The sequence below is a fragment of the Choloepus didactylus genome, chromosome 15, assembly GCF_015220235.1.
Source record: "Choloepus didactylus isolate mChoDid1 chromosome 15, mChoDid1.pri, whole genome shotgun sequence".
Lineage (NCBI taxonomy): Eukaryota > Metazoa > Chordata > Mammalia > Pilosa > Megalonychidae > Choloepus > Choloepus didactylus.
Genome location: NC_051321.1, coordinates 82,002,700 through 82,021,640, shown reverse-complemented (window position 1 = coordinate 82,021,640; position 18,941 = coordinate 82,002,700). Strand labels below are relative to the sequence as shown.

At 37.4% G+C, this 18,941-nt stretch overlaps 1 protein-coding gene across 3 annotated transcripts in view; it reads left to right on the top strand.

Moving 5' to 3' along the window:
* WAPL (WAPL cohesin release factor) overlaps positions 1–18,885 on the top strand; it is an 85,641-nt gene extending 66,756 nt beyond the window's left edge. For all 3 annotated transcript variants that reach the window (XM_037804218.1, XM_037804219.1, XM_037804217.1), the window contains 7 exons: positions 3,780–3,955; positions 4,287–4,402; positions 4,901–5,065; positions 9,134–9,341; positions 11,310–11,398; positions 16,088–16,183; positions 16,503–18,885. In XM_037804218.1, the coding sequence (XP_037660146.1) occupies positions 3,780–3,955; positions 4,287–4,402; positions 4,901–5,065; positions 9,134–9,341; positions 11,310–11,398; positions 16,088–16,183; positions 16,503–16,568 (916 nt within the window). In that variant the 3' untranslated portion in view covers positions 16,569–18,885. The remainder of the gene's footprint in view (positions 1–3,779; positions 3,956–4,286; positions 4,403–4,900; positions 5,066–9,133; positions 9,342–11,309; positions 11,399–16,087; positions 16,184–16,502) is intronic.
* Positions 18,886–18,941: the final 56 nt, after the last annotated feature.

The following is an 18,941-nucleotide window of genomic DNA, read 5'->3' as shown; positions in this document are numbered from 1 at the left end:
GTTTTGTGGTGTGTGCCTGTTATTTGAAGCACTTCCGTCACACTGGGTTGTCTGGGGCAGCTCTGGGCTATGGGGCTGGCGATGGGCAGGAGTGTTTCCTGTCCACCAGGATGGTGGCTGTGAGCGGACATCCCCCTTTTCTTGGGAAGTTGTGGTGTTTAGTGAATTTTCTCAGCCACTGGATTATTGCCTTTTGTCTCAGAGCTCTCTTAGTTCTTCTCTTGGCTTGACGTGCCCAAATTGCAATTCTTTGAAGCTTTCTGTATTGGGCTTCTTAGAGTAATTGTTTTAGAAAAAGAAAAAGGATTAAAAAAAAAAAAAAAGGGGCCCTCCTCAGAGATGTAATGGGTTATTGAAATGCTAATAGACAAAGCAACCAGGGCCATTAAGGAAAGGTCCACAGGGCAGAGAGATCAGCTTTTCTTCGGGATTTGCATATGCGCCTCAAGGCCTGAGCTCCGCCCTTCCCCTTTCTGTGTTCACCAGAACTCCAAAAATCCTCTGCTTTTATTTTGGAGTTTTTCGTGTTATTTTTTTTTTTCTATGCCTGTCTCCTCTCTGCTGGGCTGGCAGCTCTCAGATTCTCTGGTGTCTGGTCTCAGTCTATCTATGGTTGGAGTTTGGATCAGTAGAATGAGTTTCTGAGAAGGGCTACCACTGCAGTTCTCCCTTCTCCTTCCCGGAGCTGGCAGCCCCTCCTCCCACGGGACTGAGCCTGGCAGGGAGGGGCGCGGGTCCCCTGGCCGCAAAAACTTACAGATTTCGCTGATCTCAGCAGTTCGACATTTTCATGAGTGTTGTATGAAGTATGCCCAAAGACAGATTGCTCTGTGGTGTCCAGTCCACGCAGTTCCTGGCTTTCTACCTACTTTCCTGGAGGAGTAACTAAAACTTACAGCTCACCAGTCTGCCATCTTGCCCCGCCTCCTATTCCCTCTATTATTGCTTCTGCCCCCTTTCCCTTCTCTTCTCCTTCTGGGACACCAATGATACATACATTATTGTACTTTGTTTCATCCTTGAGTTCCCGGAGACGTTGCTCATGTTTTTTCATTCTTTTCTCCATCTGCTCCTTTGCGTGTAGGCTTTCAGGTGTTTTGTTCTCCAGTTCCTGGGTGTTTTCTTCTGCCTCTTGAGATCTGCTGTTGTATGTTTCCATTGTGTCTTTCATCTCTTGTATTGTGCCTTTCATTTCCATAGATTCTAGTAGTAGGTTTTTTGAACTTTTGATTTCTGCCGTATACATGTCCAGTTCTTCCTTTACAGCCTCTATCTCTTTTGCAATATCTTCTCTAAACTTTTTGAATTGATTTAGCATTAGTTGTTTAAATTCCTGTATCTCAGTTGAAGTGTACGTTTGTTCCTTTGACTGGGCCATAACTTTGTTTTTCTTAGTGTAGGTTGTAGTTTTCTGTTGTCTAGGCATGGTTTCCTTGGTTATCCAAAGCAGGTTTTCCCAGACCAGAACAGGCTCAGGTCCCAGAGGGAAGAAATATTCAGTATCTGGTTTCCCTGTGGGTGTGTCTTAGAAAATTGCTCCACCCTCTGATGCCTCAGGTCACTGTGCTTTTCTGCCCAGCAGGTGATGCCTGTTAACCTATAATTCTTGACTGGTGTGAGGAGGTGTGGCCGTGTTCCCCCAGGCTCTGGGGTCTGGTTCTGAATGGAAAGGGCCCCACCCCTTTCCTCCTAGAGAAGACAGACCCCTCAGGTGGAGGTCATTAGCATTTCGGTGGTCTCGGTCTCTGCTTGTGGTGTCTCCGCCCTTCCCAGAGTCACAGCCCTGGAAACTGAAAATGACTGGGGCTTTCTCCACTGAGCCAAAAAAGAAACAGATATTCCCCTTCAGACCCAGTCCAAGGCAACCCTCCGGCTTTCCCAGGTCAGTCGTCACCCAAAGCCTCTGTCTGTTTTTTGGGGCTGCGTACCTGTAGTGAGCAGTTCACACTCGCTACTTAAAACCCCAGTTGGAGCTCAGCTGAGCTGTATTCGCTTGCTGGGAGAGAGCTTCTCTCTGTCACCACGAGGCTCTGCAGCTCGGGCTATGGTGGAGGGGGTCTCCCGACCTGGTTCCACAGGTTTTACTTACAGATTTTATGCTGTGTTCTCAGGCATTCCTCCCAATTCAGGTTGGTGTATGATGAATGGATGGTCTCGTTTGTCCCCCTGCAGTTATTCTGGATTATTTACTAGTTGTTTCTGGTTTTTTGTAGTTGTTCCAGGGGGACTACTTAGCTTCCACTCCTCTCTATGCCACCATCTTGCCCGACTCACCAACCAACTTTTATGACAGCCAGGCTAATGCTATTACCTCAGTACATTTAAAATTTCCAAGTGTGACTCCAGTCTTAGTTCTCTTATTACCACAGCCTCTTCCTGGTAACTCTGTCCTAGTTCCTGATATCTCTGCTCTAGTTTATTGACCTTTAGCCTATCCAATACAGTACCACAGGGAGTTAACTTTCCCAAAATCTCTACTTTGAAAAAATAATCCCCAACTCCAGATCTCTTATTCCTTGTTGTCTTTGGATGTAGTAGCTCCAGGTTCCTTGGTTTAGTGTCAGAGGCCCACTGTAGTTTGTCTCCAGTTTGTCTTTTTTTTCTTTTCTTTTCCTTTTTGGAGAATTTCAAACCTTACAAAATAGTATGATAATCCCTCATGCACACATCTCTCAGCTTTCACAGTTAACATTCATGGCTAGTCTTGTTTCCATCTATAATTGCATCCGTCCCCTCTTCCTGTATTATTTTGAAGCAAGTTCCAGATATATTATTTCTGGAATATTTATCTAATATTATATATTAAAGTATTCCATAAGTACTTTAGTAAATGATCTCTGAAACAGAAAGACTCTTTCTAAAAACATAACCATAATGCCATTTTTACCATAAATTAATAATTGCTTAATATTATCAGATGTCTGGTCAGTAGATTTCCATTTCCATTAGGCTCAGATTAGATAATTAGATAATGGTGCAGTTTTTATTTAAAAGTTTTGTATGTCAAATAATACATGAAGAGTTAGCCGACAGAGCCGGCTTACTTGATCTCTTCTAAACTTTTAAAAAAAGTATATTGATGGACTTGGCAGTTTGAAGAGTCTTCAAAGATATTAGACCCATTTAAATTTCCTTGTTATTTTTGGTAGCATCTTGAGAATTATAGGATACAGTTGATAGATACTCTTGTGTGGCTTCCAGGAGACATGTAAGTGAAAAGATCTCGTATTAAAATACATAATTTGCTCTGATGCATATGAAGTATTTAATACTCATCTATCCAAAGTTAGTATGGAATATTAATCTAAATAATATTCTCTGCCTGCTAAGAGTCTGCATTCTAAATGAAAACCAGGTAAATGAATGCAAAAGTGTCCTGTGTTAACACTTAAAAAGGTTTTGCCCTGTTTGGGGAGTGGTTGTGCTGGATCTGTTGTATTGGAGTGAGTAGTAATATGGGGATAGCTCCTGGGAAATAGCTGGCTAGTGGTAGATGTTGGTACCACCAGACATAACCAGCTTCTGCCATGAATTTATGGTTTAACTTTGCTTAGAGAAATTTTTTAAGTTATCTTCTTCCAAAATAAAATGAAACTTAGCATCTAGTGTGTTATCAGTCATAGTTGGTACATGATTAAATAGTTAATGCATTATAATTTATGGAATAGGAAAAATAAATGAATGTGACAGCATTTTTGGCAGGTTTGAGCCATTAAGGTCCAAGTAAATAGAAATTCGTATTACTTTAGCCTAATAGTCTACATTTTATTTTCTCTTAGAGCATTACAACATTGTGAAGAATTCATTCAGCAGTATAACCGTGCTGAAAACAGTATATGCTTACCTGACAGTAAGCCTCTGCCACACCAGGACGTAACCAATCATGTAGGCAAAGCAGTGGAAGACTGCATGAGGGCCATCATCGGGGTGCTGCTAAATTTGACTAATGATAATGGTAGGTTGTATTTTCTACATATTTTGTCATTAATACAGTGTATATTACATAAAAAGTAAGTTATTCCTCTTTGTTCTTTTTTTGATGCAGCGATTATTTTAAATTACCGTAATTTACTCACCTGTAATTTACCTGCTTTTAGGAATTGATATTTTTAGAATCGGCCTTACTAGTAACCAGACTCAGGAGGTCTTAAGAGCCAACAGTGTATATCAGTAAAGGAATGACTACACACTTCTATCTTTTAATGCCGTTTTAGTAAGTACGGGTTGTTAGTTTCATAAGGAAGAAACAATATAAACATTTTTCTTGTTACAATTCTGCATTTCAGAATGGGGCAGCACCAAAACAGGAGAACAGGAGGGTTTGATTGGCACAGCGATGAACTGTGTGCTTCAGGTTCCAAAGTACCTACCTCAGGAGCAGAGATTTGATATTCGAGTGCTGGTGAGTCTTGAAGTGCCTATTTCAGAAATGAGTATTTTATCTAGTAAGATGATGAAAATTTCATCTTAGTTTTGGGTTTAAGGACCAATAATTTAATATACAGTGGATTGTTGTGATTAATGCCTCATGAACATCTCTTACTGTACAAAAGAGATCAGTGAAGGGCCTTATTGCAAGGATGAGAATTAAAGTGATTAAAAACTAAGGAGTTTTGGTAATGGATGGTGATAATGGTAGTACAGTATTGTGAATGTAGTTAGTTTCACTGAATTGTACATATGAAAGTGGTTAAAATGGGAGACTTTGTGTTGTATGTATGTTAACACGATAGAAATTAAAAAAAAAAAAAAAACTAAAATCATTCTTTGGGAAGACCATTATATTGTATATTGGTTTTTAACTAAGTTTCTAGCTGTCAGTAAAAATTAGGTATATTGCATTTATTTGTTTTTAATTTAATTTCTCCTCTGTGAAATATGCATCTTTTCCTTTTTGTAGGGATTAGGTCTACTGATAAATCTAGTGGAATACAGTGCTCGGAATAGGCACTGTCTTGTCAACATGGAAACTTCATGTTCTTTTGATTCTTCCTTCTGTAGTGGAGAAGGAGATAATAGTTTAAGGATAGCTGGACAAGTTCATGCTGTTCAGGCTTTAGTGCAGGTAAGCAACATCTTAAAAACCAAAACACCTGCAGTTTTGTCAGATCTGTCCAATTCCTTTATCAAATGGACCTTCCTTCCCCAACCCCTGTCTCTCTCCCTCCCCTTGTCTCTCTCTCTATCTCTGTAACCCAGTGAGAGGTACACTGATTTAGAATTCACGCTTTACTGTGCTTGCTGTTTTTAAGCTGAAATCCCTCCTTACATATATGGTCTGCTTGCCCTGCTTGCTCAGTCAACTGACTGTTAAACTGTTGCACAAAGCAAAGACAAGACATGTTTGTTTTGTGAATCAAAAGTAGATTATTGGTAACAAACTTGAACCAGCCCTATACCCATTCTTCCCCCACCCAGCTCAAATCTTCCGGTATTTATCTACTGGTCTACTCTTTGTCCTGGACTGTGTTAGACTCTCGGGACCATAGAATAATTGGAAGCCTTTTGTTACCTTTTTGTAGTCTGGACAGTGACAAAATAGCTAAGCATAAGAGGTCCTGGAAAGAGGCAGTTTCTTTGAGTCATTTAAAGTCATTTTCTTGTCTTATTCTTCTCCATTATGTGTAATTGAGAGTTGACCATGGATAGAAGTGATCGCTAGGCTTTTTTCCTAGAATTCAGAATACTCAGACTTGAATAACTTAAGATTTTGTTTTTTTGTTCCTTAAAATATAAAATTATATGTGAAGCCAGTGAGAACATGACATGTTATTTATTAGTAATAGCAATAGTAAACAGTATAGTAATTAGTAACAATAATTGGTAGCAGTGAACTATTTTTGGTTTTCAGCTATTGCTTAGTGATACATTTAATGCTAAAACCATTTTTTAAATATTTGGTCCCCACCTTTTATTAATTTTTTTTTTTATATTCCATTGACACATTTGTTTTTCTGCTTCAAAGAGGCATTCTTTCCTGTGTAACTGGTTTTTTCTTTTTTTTCTTTTCTTTTTTTTTTTTTTTTTTTTTTTAACTTTTTGTCTTGAAATGATTGTGGACTCGCAGAAGGTTAGAAAAATAATACGACAATTCCTGTATACCCTTGACGCAACTTCCCCTAATTGTGACATCTTATTAGCTGCAGCACAATGTCAAAACCAGGCAGCTTACATTGGATTGTTACCGTTAACTAGACTATAGATGTAGTTCATTTTCACCATTTTTTAACCTGTATCTGAGCTTTTTCCTATATAGAGATTCACATACACACCACCACAGTTAAAACCATCACCACAAAAGAACTCCTTCCCACCCTGCCTGCCCTCCATGTTTCCTGAAAATCACTATCTGTTCTCCATTTCTATAATTTTTTCATTTTGCGAATGTTATATAAATGGACTTGGATAGTGTGTAAACTTCTGAGATTGTTTTTCACTAAGCATATGCCCTTGAGGTCTATCCAAGGTTATTGTGCGTTATCAGTCAAGTTCATTCCCCTTTCTTGCTCTGTAGTATTCCATTGTACAAATGTACCAGAATTTGTTCAGCCATTCTGGTGCCTGCCTTTTAATACCCACCTTGGTTCAAATGGGATGGCATCAGAAGTTGTTTTTGAAGAAGTAGATGATTGGTATGTTTTATGTAGTAGGGGTTAATTTTCAGAAGCCAGTATCATCCCCCAGGCAGCCCCCAGTTGTGATTTATTTCAGGGATAGTCTCAAATGTTTCTATGTTGTTTGACCTGATTGTATTTGTACAGCCAGCTCAGTGTTGTACTTCTGCACAAAGTGCAAAATAGAGGTGCTTATTTTTTCAGGGTATCATCCTACAGCTTGTCTCACTTTTTTTTACTTGCTATGATTTGTCATTTTTTAGTTAGTCCAAAGCTCTTGTTTTTAGGCTATAATTAATACCTTTTGGGTAATGGGTTTTGTTGGCTCTTGCTTTTTAAGATTGGGCTTTATTATACTGATATCAATTATTTTAAGTATTAGAAAATGGCTCTTAATATCCTTCATACTCTTGATAACAGTTTAATCCTAATCCAGCCATTTTCAAATTAGATAGTTCTAATTCCTGACGTGAATTTTCTTAATGTTAGTCTTTTTAGTTGCCTTCCATCTCATTTTCTTTTTTAAAAGGACGTTTATCAATTTAACTTAAAAATCAACATAATGCCTCTCGTTGGTTACAAAGAAAAACACATTCAGAAAGGTTTTAAAATGTGAAAGTCCGTTTCCTGAAAAGTAACTACTTAACAATAGTTTTTTCTGTATCTGTCCTGAGATATGACTGTTTATGCATGTTAACATATGAGCAATATTTTTACATAAATAAAATTGTAATATACCTGTTATGATTGGTATATATTGCTTTTTCTTCCTTTTTCTTATTGAGCTTTTTATATCAACACATAGGTTTATCTCATTCTTCATAATTACTTCATTTTTTTCCTGTTTTTTGTTTTGTTACAAAAATTTCAGAAATAAATACCCTAGTACCTAAATCTTGGGTCATACTTTTCAAAGTGTGTGTAAGGTAATTTCCTGACAGAAATTGTTGTATCATAGTAATTATATTTAAAATTGATGTCCCCAGTTACCTCCTTATCACCAAACACCTCTCCCCATGTCCAGTTTTCCGTATTTCCCCAAAATCTGTGTGTGTCCTTGTTCTTCCAGACTCTTGCCAACAATTGGCATTGCAGTTTTTAATTGTTGGCAGTCTAATATGTCAATAGCTACCTTTGGTGTTTCCTTAAATGACAGCTTGCACATGTTCAGAAACAATAATGAACCAGCCTTTTCATTTTTCCAAAGGTCTTCCAAAGATACCCATTAGTTTTTGTTTGTTTGTTTGTTTGTTTGTTGGCCTTTTTGAGACTAGTAATGCATGAATTTATGTCTTCACAAAGTAATTCTTATCTCTTGATCCTTTCCCCAGTCATACTGATGGGTTTTGAGCCCATCACTGTTCTCTAAATTGGTGGTTCTAAACACTTTGGTCTCAGAACTCCTCTGCACTCTTAAAGATTATTGGGGACTCCAGAGAGCTTTTGTTTATGTGTGCAAAATCTATCAATATTTATTGAATTAGAAAGTAAAACTAAAAAAAATTTAAAACACAAGAATAATCAAACACTTATTCCATTAGCCATCACAGCAGTGACATCCCATGTAAATTCTGGAAAACTCTACTGTCAGATAACTTAGTGGGATTATGAATATGATTTTGACCTCACGGATGTCTTTGAAAGTATCTCAGGGACCCCCAGGATCCTTGGACTAATTTTTAGTATTGCTCTACATAAAGCTTAATTTTATTTTCTTAAGGGTACCATCTTATACATGCTCTTTGGAGTTTATTAACCCTTCTTCTGTATACTCAGGAAATGTTTGAGACCTACTTGGCATTTGCTCTTCAAGTAGTTGTCTTTAGTAAACTTAGAGCTTTTCGATATCACATCAGTGAATATATTAAATGCTTCCTCTGTGTTCTGCACTGTTCAAGCGCAGGGTAAATAAAGTTAGTGGAGGTGAGGACTTAAGTGTTTTTACCTTAGTATTTCCATTGTTAAACATGTCAATATAGTTGAGATCCATTTTGGGGTCTTTCAGAAAGACCTTTTGCTTTTCTTATATTGATACTTGTTTATCTATTTAAGTTTCTTCTAAAGAAACTCATGTTGCTTTTCCTCTAATTTTATGTAGTTCTGTTAAATATCCTTCCTTCCAGTTAATTCATCCAGCCTGCCCAGGTTTTGTCATTTTTTTTTTTAATCAAGTTTGTTTTATTTTTATTTTTATTTATTTGTTTATTTTTGCTTTATTTTCCTATCAGCATTAAGCACGGTAAAGGAAATTATTGAGACTTTCATTCTTGGAAACAATATTTACATCATTAGTAGGTAACAATTTACTTTATTGATGCCAGCAGCATTTTTTACTTTTGATTTGGCCTTTGGTAGGGTGTGGAGCAAGGGCTTTTACTGATACTAACCGTTTTTACCAGACAGGATGCCTCCTGGGGTAGTGATGTTTAAAAGTGATCAGAACCTTATTTTGGGGTACACATAGATCTATGTTGGTTGGTGATTTCTTTTTAATGATGTTAAAAATCAATTTTCATCAGCTATTTCTTGAGCGAGAGCGAGCAGCCCAGTTGGCAGAAAGTAAAACAGATGAATTGATCAATGATGCTCCCACCACTCAGCATGATAAGAGTGGAGAGTGGCAAGAAACAAGTGGAGAAATACAGTGGGTGTCAACTGAAAAGACGGACAGTACAGAAGAGAAACAAAAGAAGGAGGAGGACGATGAAGAACTTGACCTCAATAAAGGTATTTTTATTTTGAGTGGTATTTGCAAATTAGGAATAAGGTTCAATTTTGTTTTTTCCTTCAGAACATATTTTGATTTTTTTATGTATTGTTGGAATCTTGCCTTTTTGTGACCGCTCCTTCTCCAGTTCAGTTCACCAACTCAGTTTATACTATGCAGAGGCAGGCACTCTGCTGGTCCAGAAGGTGAGGCTGGCCAAGCTACTGACCCTTTCTAGGCCTTCTTTCCTTTATTCGTCTGTAAAGAGAAATGGCTAAACGATATGACCTGTAAAGGCTTTTCCAGTTTTGAAATTTTGAGATTCTTTTATCAGTCTCAGTTTAAAAAACCTAGATCTGTTGTTGGAAATGACAGTAATCATTTTCAAATGGCAAGTAGTAGGTAACAAATACAGGAATGTACTGGAGGTAATACCTTACATAATTGAACACTAAATTAACTGCTGTTGTCAGGAACTGTGATAACTTGTTTTGGCATTCATGCATGCTCTGCAAGATAGCCATTTGTAAATTCATTTTATTAAAGGTAAGACATTTAATCTGCAATCCTCAGCAATGTCTGATTCTGAGCCTATACTCTGTTATGCCCATTTGTGCCCCAATTCTAGTTGTGATATTTTAAGAAAATTTCTGTTCCTTTTTCTCGGTTATTGAGTTTTGATGTTTCCTTTGGCATGATGGTATTTTGGGTTGTTTAGTGTTCTTTTTTTAATAACAGCTTTATTGATATATAATTCACATAGTCTAAAATTCACTCTTTAAAGGTGTACAATTCAGTTAGCTCACAAGTTTGTGCAACCATTACCACTGTATAATTCCAGGACATTTTTCTCAACCCCAGAAGAAACTCCATACTTGTTGGCAGTTGCTCCCCATTCCCTCCTTCCCTCAGCCCCTGATAGCCACAGTGTACTTTTCATCTCTGTGGATTTGCCTAGTGTGGATATTTCATATAAATGGAATCATATCTTATGTGGTCTTTTATAACCAACACTTTCACTTAGAACTTCATTCCCTTTTTTTTTAACTGGAGTAGCATATGCAGCATAATATTTCCCATTGTAACCACTTTTAAATATAGAATTCATTGGTGTTTATTAAATTCTCATTTTTGTGCTACCATTAACACCATCCATTGCTGCACTTTTTCATTGCCTAGAACTTCATTCATTTTTTGGTTCAATAATATTCCATTGTACAAATATACCAAATTTGTTTATCCAAAGATGGATGTTTGGGTTGTTTCTACTTTGGGGCTATTTTGAATAATGCAGCTCTGAATATTCATATACAAGTTTTTGTGCAGACATATGTTTTGATTTTTCCTGGATATATAGCTAGGTGTAGAATTGTTGGGTTATATGGTAACTGTATTTTCTTTGGAGAAATAGCTCTTCAAATCATCTCCCATTTTTAAATTGAGCTATTTGTCTTTATTTTTGTGTTTAAAGATTTCTTTATATGTTCTCAATACAAGTCCCTTATCAGTTATGTGATTTTCAAATACATTCTCCCATTCTGTGAATTTTCCTTTCACTTTCTTGACAGTGTTCTTTGAAGCACAAAAGTTTTATTTTGATGAATTCTGTTTATTTTTTTAGTCACTTGTGCTTTTGATGTTGTAATTAAGAAATAGTTGCCTTTTGCTTCTTGGCTTTTTGGTTACGATAAAGTTTAAGAAACCACTGCCTAACCCAAGGTTATAAAGGTAATATAGTCTTACGTTTTCTTCTAAGAGGTTTATGGTTTTATCTCATAAATTTAGGTCTAAGGTCCATTTTGAATTAATCTTTAATTTTTGAGGAAGAGATCCAACTTTATTCTTTTACATATACAGCTCTAATTGTCCTTACATCGTTTTTTAATATTTAGGAGTTTTGAAGAAAAGATAACCCAACAAAATTGTTGGTATCATGGGGTTTTTATTTTTTGAGATACTGGTATAAATTTTTATTTCACTATTCTCAGCCCTTCAGCATGCTGGCAAACACATGGAAGATTGCATTGTGGCCTCTTACACAGCACTGCTTCTTGGTTGTCTCTGCCAGGAGAGTCCAGTAAGTAAACTGTTCAGTGATGTTTTATGCATCTTCAAAAGATTGCCATGTAATAGCTTCATCTATCACTTGATTAACTTATTTTGTTTGTCCTCATACCCACTGCATACCTAAAAAGCTTTTGACTGGCTAGACAGTTTATTTGTTTAAATAGTTTTATTTCACTGTGGGAGAAAAATGGCAAGAAAATATCTAACATTTCCAATAATTTCTTTAAATTACTTAGTTTTCTTTCTTTACACTCTGGACATGTTCTTTGTCCTTCTACTGCAGGTTTTACTGAATTTTTGATAGGAAATGAATGAATTCTCATTTTATAGAAGTGAATGGTTAATCTTTCAGTTTCACTTCTATACAATTTTTCAGAGTTAGGCTATTTCAGATATAAAGCTGCTGGTGTGAAAAATAAAAATAAGTTGGTTAGAGAGCTTCTAACAAATAAGATAGCATATAATGTTAAAAAGTTCCAAATATTTGTTGCACTTGTTAAGGTGCATTCCAAAGTAAGAGAACACTGGGACTAATGAAAGAGCCCTTGGTTGATGGATGAATCAGTTCAGATGCTGTTGGTTGGTATAAAACCTGGACTCCACTGGCTTAATTTAAACAAGGTGGAAAAGTCTAGTTTGGTTTAACTCATTCCCTCAATGATGTTATCAAAGACTCAGATCATTTCTTTCTTTAACGTCTACCATCTTCTGCATGGTATCTTGTCCTTTGCTAGCTCTTCTCAAGGTCCAAAGCAGACTGTAGCTAAGTGTCTTATCTAGTTAAAAAATATTCAGCAGAAAATATTTCTTCCTATATATGTTTGCCTTTAAGAGGAAGGGAAACATATGGGGCCCCCAGCCCACCTCAGACAAGTTGACTTCCCCTCATCTTGGCCAGTAGTGGGTCACATGCTGTTTGTTTGAACCAATCACTGGTTCAGAACCACTATGAGTGGTTTAGATTGTCGTGATTTCCCTACAAGAAATGAGGATATGCAGTCAGGCTGAGTCAGAACAGAAATGGAAGGTTACAGCCATTGGGACAGTTTGCTTCCATGTGAAAAGTATATTAAATAGTGGGAGGGTTAGCTTTAGTAGGAAGAAAGGTCCATCTCTTTTCGGAAGCTAGAGGATTGGAAGGTAAGCATGTAATCATAATATGAAGGGCTTAATTAGGGGAGGAGGTATTCGTGCTAGCTCCTTGTGAGCAGATCCACCCACGTGTCCTCAGTGTTTGCCATCAAGTTCTCTGTGCTGCCTTTTTTCCTCCCCCATTTTCTGTATCCACTTGTCCAGGTCCTGTATTTTCCTAAATCTTCCTTGTCTGACTCTTCCATGTTTACATTGTAGTTAGTTTCTGATCTGTATGCACACCAGCCCCCTCCATGTGGCCCTTCCTGGCCCCACTGCTTTCTGGCTCAAGAGCAAAGTTCTCATGGTTTCATGAGGCCCTGCAGAGTCTCCATCCCCATTTCTCATCATTCCGTGAGCTCCATGACAAGATTGTAAGGGCAAGTGAGAAACATTTCAAGCAAAAGGAAAGAGAAAGAGGCCCTCATATAAACAACAATGGGTTTCATAAAGATTTCTAGGTATACTGTTTTACACGTGTGCTAGTTGTAATCATTATTCAGTCATGTTCTTTCTTAAAGCATGGCTCCTGAAATTAACTTAGGTTATTACCACAAATGATTCATCTCAGGCCATCTTTCTCATGTTAAGAAATTCCCAAGAAATTCCTTTGTCCATACCTCTCTTTTCTCTAAAAGACTTTAAGGTTCTCAACTTGAGGGCAATTATAAGGTTCTTAAGTTGAGCCACAGATGTCTTTTTGCCTGGGGGGGGTGGTGGTTATTGGAATTAACCTTAAAAAGCTAGCTGATACCATCTAATGTAAGGACAGTGAGTTTACCCAGTGTGTAAGTGGCAGGCCAGGTGGTTGTAGACAGTAAATGCTGCCTTATGGTTAAAAGTTGCCCACCATTAGTTCTTACCACCTCCCCATCTCCTCACCCATCTTCCTGCTTTTTTGACTCTTCCTTTCCTGGAATCTCGCATGCTGCCACCATAGCTAACTTCCTTAAAAGCAGTTCTTATCACATAACTTCCCTCTTGCCAGTCTCTTTGGGCTTGGAGTGATGGCATATAGAATGGTGACTGTTCTTCTTTACTGCTTGCTACAAGACCCCAAACTGAACACTGCATCTCCAGTTTCCAAATCCCCTGTGTCCCTTGGATGCTTTCTGAATTTCCCAAACAGGCCCTGCTGTTTCACATTTTTATTTTCATACTTGCTGCCCTCTGTTTAAAATGAATGCTATGACCACCCTGCCCATTGTTCCAGCTGCATGATGTTGTATTTGGTAGTGTGTTGGTAGAAAAGGATTTGATTTGAATTAATGACCCCAAACATAGACTCTTAATAATTTATTCTCTCTATTACAGAGTGTGTACTTTTGTTCTGGTTAGTCCTCCATAGACTCCATAACCTTTACTCTCCCCACGGCCTTGAAATAATACCTCTTTCCCATGAATTGGTTAAAGACATTCTTCAATTCACTTTTCTTAATTCTCCTTACCATTGCTGTTGCCTTATAAATGTTTTAGCTGCAAGGGTTGTTATTCAGTAGGAATACACTTGTACCCCAGCTTTCAGCTGGGGACCTGTGGTGATGTTTGGTGAGGAAGGCTCATTAGAAATGTGGGTGATTGACATCGCATAACTTAGCAACATTTTGATTAGATTTTTTTCTAAACTGCAGTAACGCTGTAATTTTGCTTCTTTATAATTTCAAAAGTACCCTGGCAAGAGGGATTTTAAAAAGGGGGGTATGGGTAGGGGTGGGGGGCTGGTGCTGGTGTCATTCTTTTTGTGTGTGTGTGTGTGTGAACTTTAACATTTATACATAACAGCGATAACTTTCAAAGTACAATTTCATAAGTAGTTAGCAAATTTCAGAGAATGTCGTGAGTCACAATTCCACAACTTCAGCCATTTCCATTATTGTAAACTATAACATATATACAGAAAGGCGTCAATTCTCGATGTACAGCTCAACATGCAGTTATATGGGTAATTTCAAAAATTGTTATGGGTTACAGTTCCACAGTCTCAGTTCCCTCCCTGTTGTGCAATACAAGGTATATACAGAAAGGGTGAAGACCTTCAAGGCACAATTCAACAAGCAGCTATAATGCAAATCCCAAAGGATGCTATAGGCTACAGTTTCACCACGTCATTTACCTCCTTCCAGCCATTCCAACACTTCAGCATCCAAAAATATTTATGTGAAGTTTCAGTATTCATAGACCTTTGTTAAATCTTACCTTGTTTGTTTCTACTCCTGCCTCTCACTTAATGTTTCTCCATCTTCCGGGGTGTCTAGGCAGTTAGCACCCTAATTTGTTCATATTGAAAGGGGGTGTTAACAGTATGGGGAAGGGGGCTGCATCTGATTGCTGATCTTAAAGAGGCTGTTGCCTCTGGGTTTTCGGACTTGTCTGGTATAGGAACACTCTGGTGGATTTAAGTTTAGTGATTAGTATTTGGGTACTACTTTTGGTAAGGACATGACATACTGTGGCCATTCGGGATGTCTAGCTGGAGCTTGCATAAGAGAAACCTGCAGGATACCCTCTCGACTGTATTTGGGATCTCTCAGCCACTGTGACCTCATCTTGTTGTTACCTTTCTTTTTTCCCCCTTTTGGTCAAGTAGGCATTTTCAGTCCCTCGCTGCCAGGGCCCGGCTTGGCTCATTCCTGGAAATTAAGTCCCACAACTCCAGGGAAATTCATTCCCCTGGGAGTCATGTCCTTTGTCAGGGGAAATTAACGAATTTATTTGCAAATTGGGCTTAGAGAGAAAGGGCTGGTAGCAAATTCTTTAAGGAATAATATGCAGTCTCTGCTCCCCTGCCTCTACCATCGAAAAATCAAATCAGAAGCTTTAACCTTGTGCTCTCAAACTCAGGACAACTTATTTTCTTTTGTGCTTTTTATTATAGGTAAATTTTAGAAGAGCTTTCCTTTTATTCTTTCTGAACTTTTAAAACATTTTGTAATATAATGAAATAGAACAGTTTTTCAAGTAGGTGGGTAATATTTTCCTTATATCCTATTGGTTTATATATAGTTTGGCTGCTTCTTGCTGACAACATAGGGGAAGAACTTAATTTCCTCTCCTGGCATTGTACAAGAAGACACTCAACTGTTTTTGTGCCCATATCATGGATGATACTGGGTCGCCTTCGGAAAGATCCTCTAATTACTACCCAACATGCTTCAGTTGAATTCACCTGTGGAGCATGAGGAATTTTCTTTGGTGTCTTTTCTTTTATTCTATAAGCAGCTATATGGGTTCATTCTCAAGTATATTTTTAGTCCTTCCTTCTCTGAACCCCCCCCACACACACACACACATACACACACATTCAACAGTGCAGTATGTTATTTCAGGCATTTTTCTGTGCCTTTATAAAAGTAAATATACAAACGTTCCTTCATAGCCTGTGCTGGCTTTCTCTTTTTCCTTCCTGAGGGTGGAGTGGGGTAGGGAATGAACACTCAAACACAGATGATTGTGTCGATGGAAATTGCGTGTTCACCAAGGAGTTCAGGGAGTGTATAACAGCACAGGTGCTGAGTGCAAGGTCAGGTGTCCTGTGGGCTGATCACAGTTGTCCCATCTCTCTCCTCAGATCAATGTGACCACTGTGCGTGAGTATCTGCCCGAAGGGGACTTCTCAATCATGACAGAGATGCTCAAGAAATTCCTCAGCTTCATGAATCTTACTGTAAGTGCTTTAATTGCAGCTTATGTGGTTTTAGACTTAATAAGTATGATACATTAATGATAGTAGAAAAAGCTACTATGGCTATAGTGAGTGGAGCGAAAAAGTATCCTCTCTCAGTTTTAATCATTGTCTTCCATTTCTTCAAGATCATTATTATATCATGGCAAAATATATTGATTCTGTATTATAGCCACAATTTAATCCCAGTATTCTTTGATTTGTAGTGTTCTGTTTAATAAATCTAACGAAGTTAAACTTTGAATTAATAATTTCTTTAGTTAAATATTAACTGTTTACTTCCCTGTCCCTTCCCTTCCAGTGTGCTGTTGGAACCACAGGCCAGAAGTCTATCTCTAGAGTGATTGAATACTTGGAACATTGCTAGCTGCTTTACCTTTGCTTCAGGTGCTCGGTAATGCGGGAGTTATCCTTAGACAAAGAAAAGTCATGAAAGAGGTCCTTGAAGATATACCAAGAACATTCATCAGTATCATTCGTGTTTGGATTTTTAAGGCCACCTGATTTCTTCGTCACGCATTCTGCATTTGCTAAAAGACAGTTACTACATCAATCTGCAACTATCAAAAATGAGGGAAAAGGTTCAGGCTGTTAACAATTTCATGCAGTATTTAAATACACTTACTTTGGCAGAGTTTATACTCTCCCCTTGCTTTCTTGCTTTAATCTGGGCAAGTTTTAAGGGGAAAATTTGTGCTGCTGTTAGTGCCACTGCTGTGTGTGTTGAGCCACTGTTGTCATGCCAGCCAGGTGCAGAGGCAGCTTAGCTACTGAGGTGTTGAATGTTCTGCAGACATTCTGGACAACAGCTTAGTTCCTTTTTCAGGCTCATTGGCTTTTGCTTTTTTTGTTGAATGATTCCAATCGTAAATAAAGCTTTTAATAATTTTGTGAATTTTTTTTTTGTTGTTGTTCCCTGAACTACTGTCTATATTTAAAATTAGATGGAATCCAAAGACACAAGGGATTAATAGTATATTTTTTTATTCTTGATTAGGTTTGGGTTGTCAAACTATTTTTCACTTTTGAGACCATGACCATATTCGATTTCATACCATAATGTGTCGTAGCTACAGACACAAGAAAACAAATAACAGTTTGAGGAAATATTTTATAAGATGTTGTGCCCTGTTAAAGGAGGTTAAAGGATGAAGCAAAATCAACCAACCCAGGGTAGTTTACACGTAATGCTAGGTGAGACCCTTGAAACATTTTTAGGTTTTGAGGGAAGACTCTCTAGATGTATTTTCTAATGTTCAGTACAGTAAATGTAAGGAAGCTAAAACACCAATGTGGAATTCATGTTTCCAGATAACGTATATTTTCTATAGAGTGACAGGATCAATTGCATAAGCGCAAAGCCTTAAATTTGCTGGTTTAGAGATCTTTTTTCATTCAGATTCTTATTTCATAGAACAGTGTGTTGTTTGGAGAACAGTCATGGAACACACAAACACATTTTATGTATTTAATTTCTTAACATTGCAGGTTTTCCTTGTATTGTTCAGACCACTGGTTATGCTTAGTTTTATTTTTAACTTTTTTATTGATTGGGCCTGAAAGCAGGCTTTCCAGAGATCTATTTCATTAACACTTTTAAATTTCTTTTAGGTCGTGAGATATCATGTTTCTTCATTGGATTTGTAAAACTTGAAGCCATAAAAATATTAGTTTGGTGTGTATTGGGGAAAATAGCTGAAAGTCTAATTTTTACCCTTTTAGACTTTGTTATTTCCTTGTATAAAGTGACAAATCGGGGCTCTTGTATTAGTGCCAGCTGTAATTTTTTTAATGCAGTGGCTGCCTTCTATTGTCTTCCTATTTTTGATAATGCAGATTGTTGGGAAATCTATAAGGAAGTAACTGATTCCAGGCAAACTGTTTTCTTCTTCCTCCTACCCACCCCGATCCCCAGCCGTCACCGTTTGAGAACATAGTATGCCAGTGGAACTTGGGAAAGATTCTGAGACTGTATTGGCCCTGAATATAAAACGGCTAGCTTAGCAAACTATTTTAAAAGCCTATTGGTAAATGATATTCATAAAATTAAATTAAAATTAGCTAGATATATTTTGTTTAATGATTTTAAAATACATGATATTTATTAATCATTGGAATTTAGAAAAGGAACAGATTTTGGTAAGACTGACTTGTGGCAGATGGTAAGGAATATTATAAAACGTGGGTGAGAACAATCAGGGCCAACTACATTTTTTGTTACACTGGTGATCATTTGAATTGATTTACCTCAGTGTTTAACAGTTTTTTGTTTTGTTTTGTTTTTTAAATAATAACTAATTGTCAAGCACTGATAGAAATGCAGATTTTGGTGTGGGGGGGTGGGGGAGAAACCACCTCACAAACTGTAGTGAATTTGTGTGTTTTTAACCCTCAGAGAACTCTGCATTTTAGGGTACTTGAGGCTGACTTGCAAATTAACTAAAGTTTTAAAGTAACCTTTTTTCCATTGTAAATATTTCTGTAAATACTACCAATTGGAAATTAGAACAGTAGAGTACTTTTCTGAATCCAATCCTATTTTTATTTTATACAGTATTTCTCAGCTGTGATCTTTGGAGCAAAAGCCAACGGCAGGAAAAAATAGTTTGTACCAGTTTCATGAAGTATGTCTTTGGGTTTTTGTAAATAATTTTAACTCAAATAAAATTGCTACTTTCAATACACATAAGTCTATTGAACTATTTTGGAGGAAGAAGTCTCACAGACTTGATGCACCCAA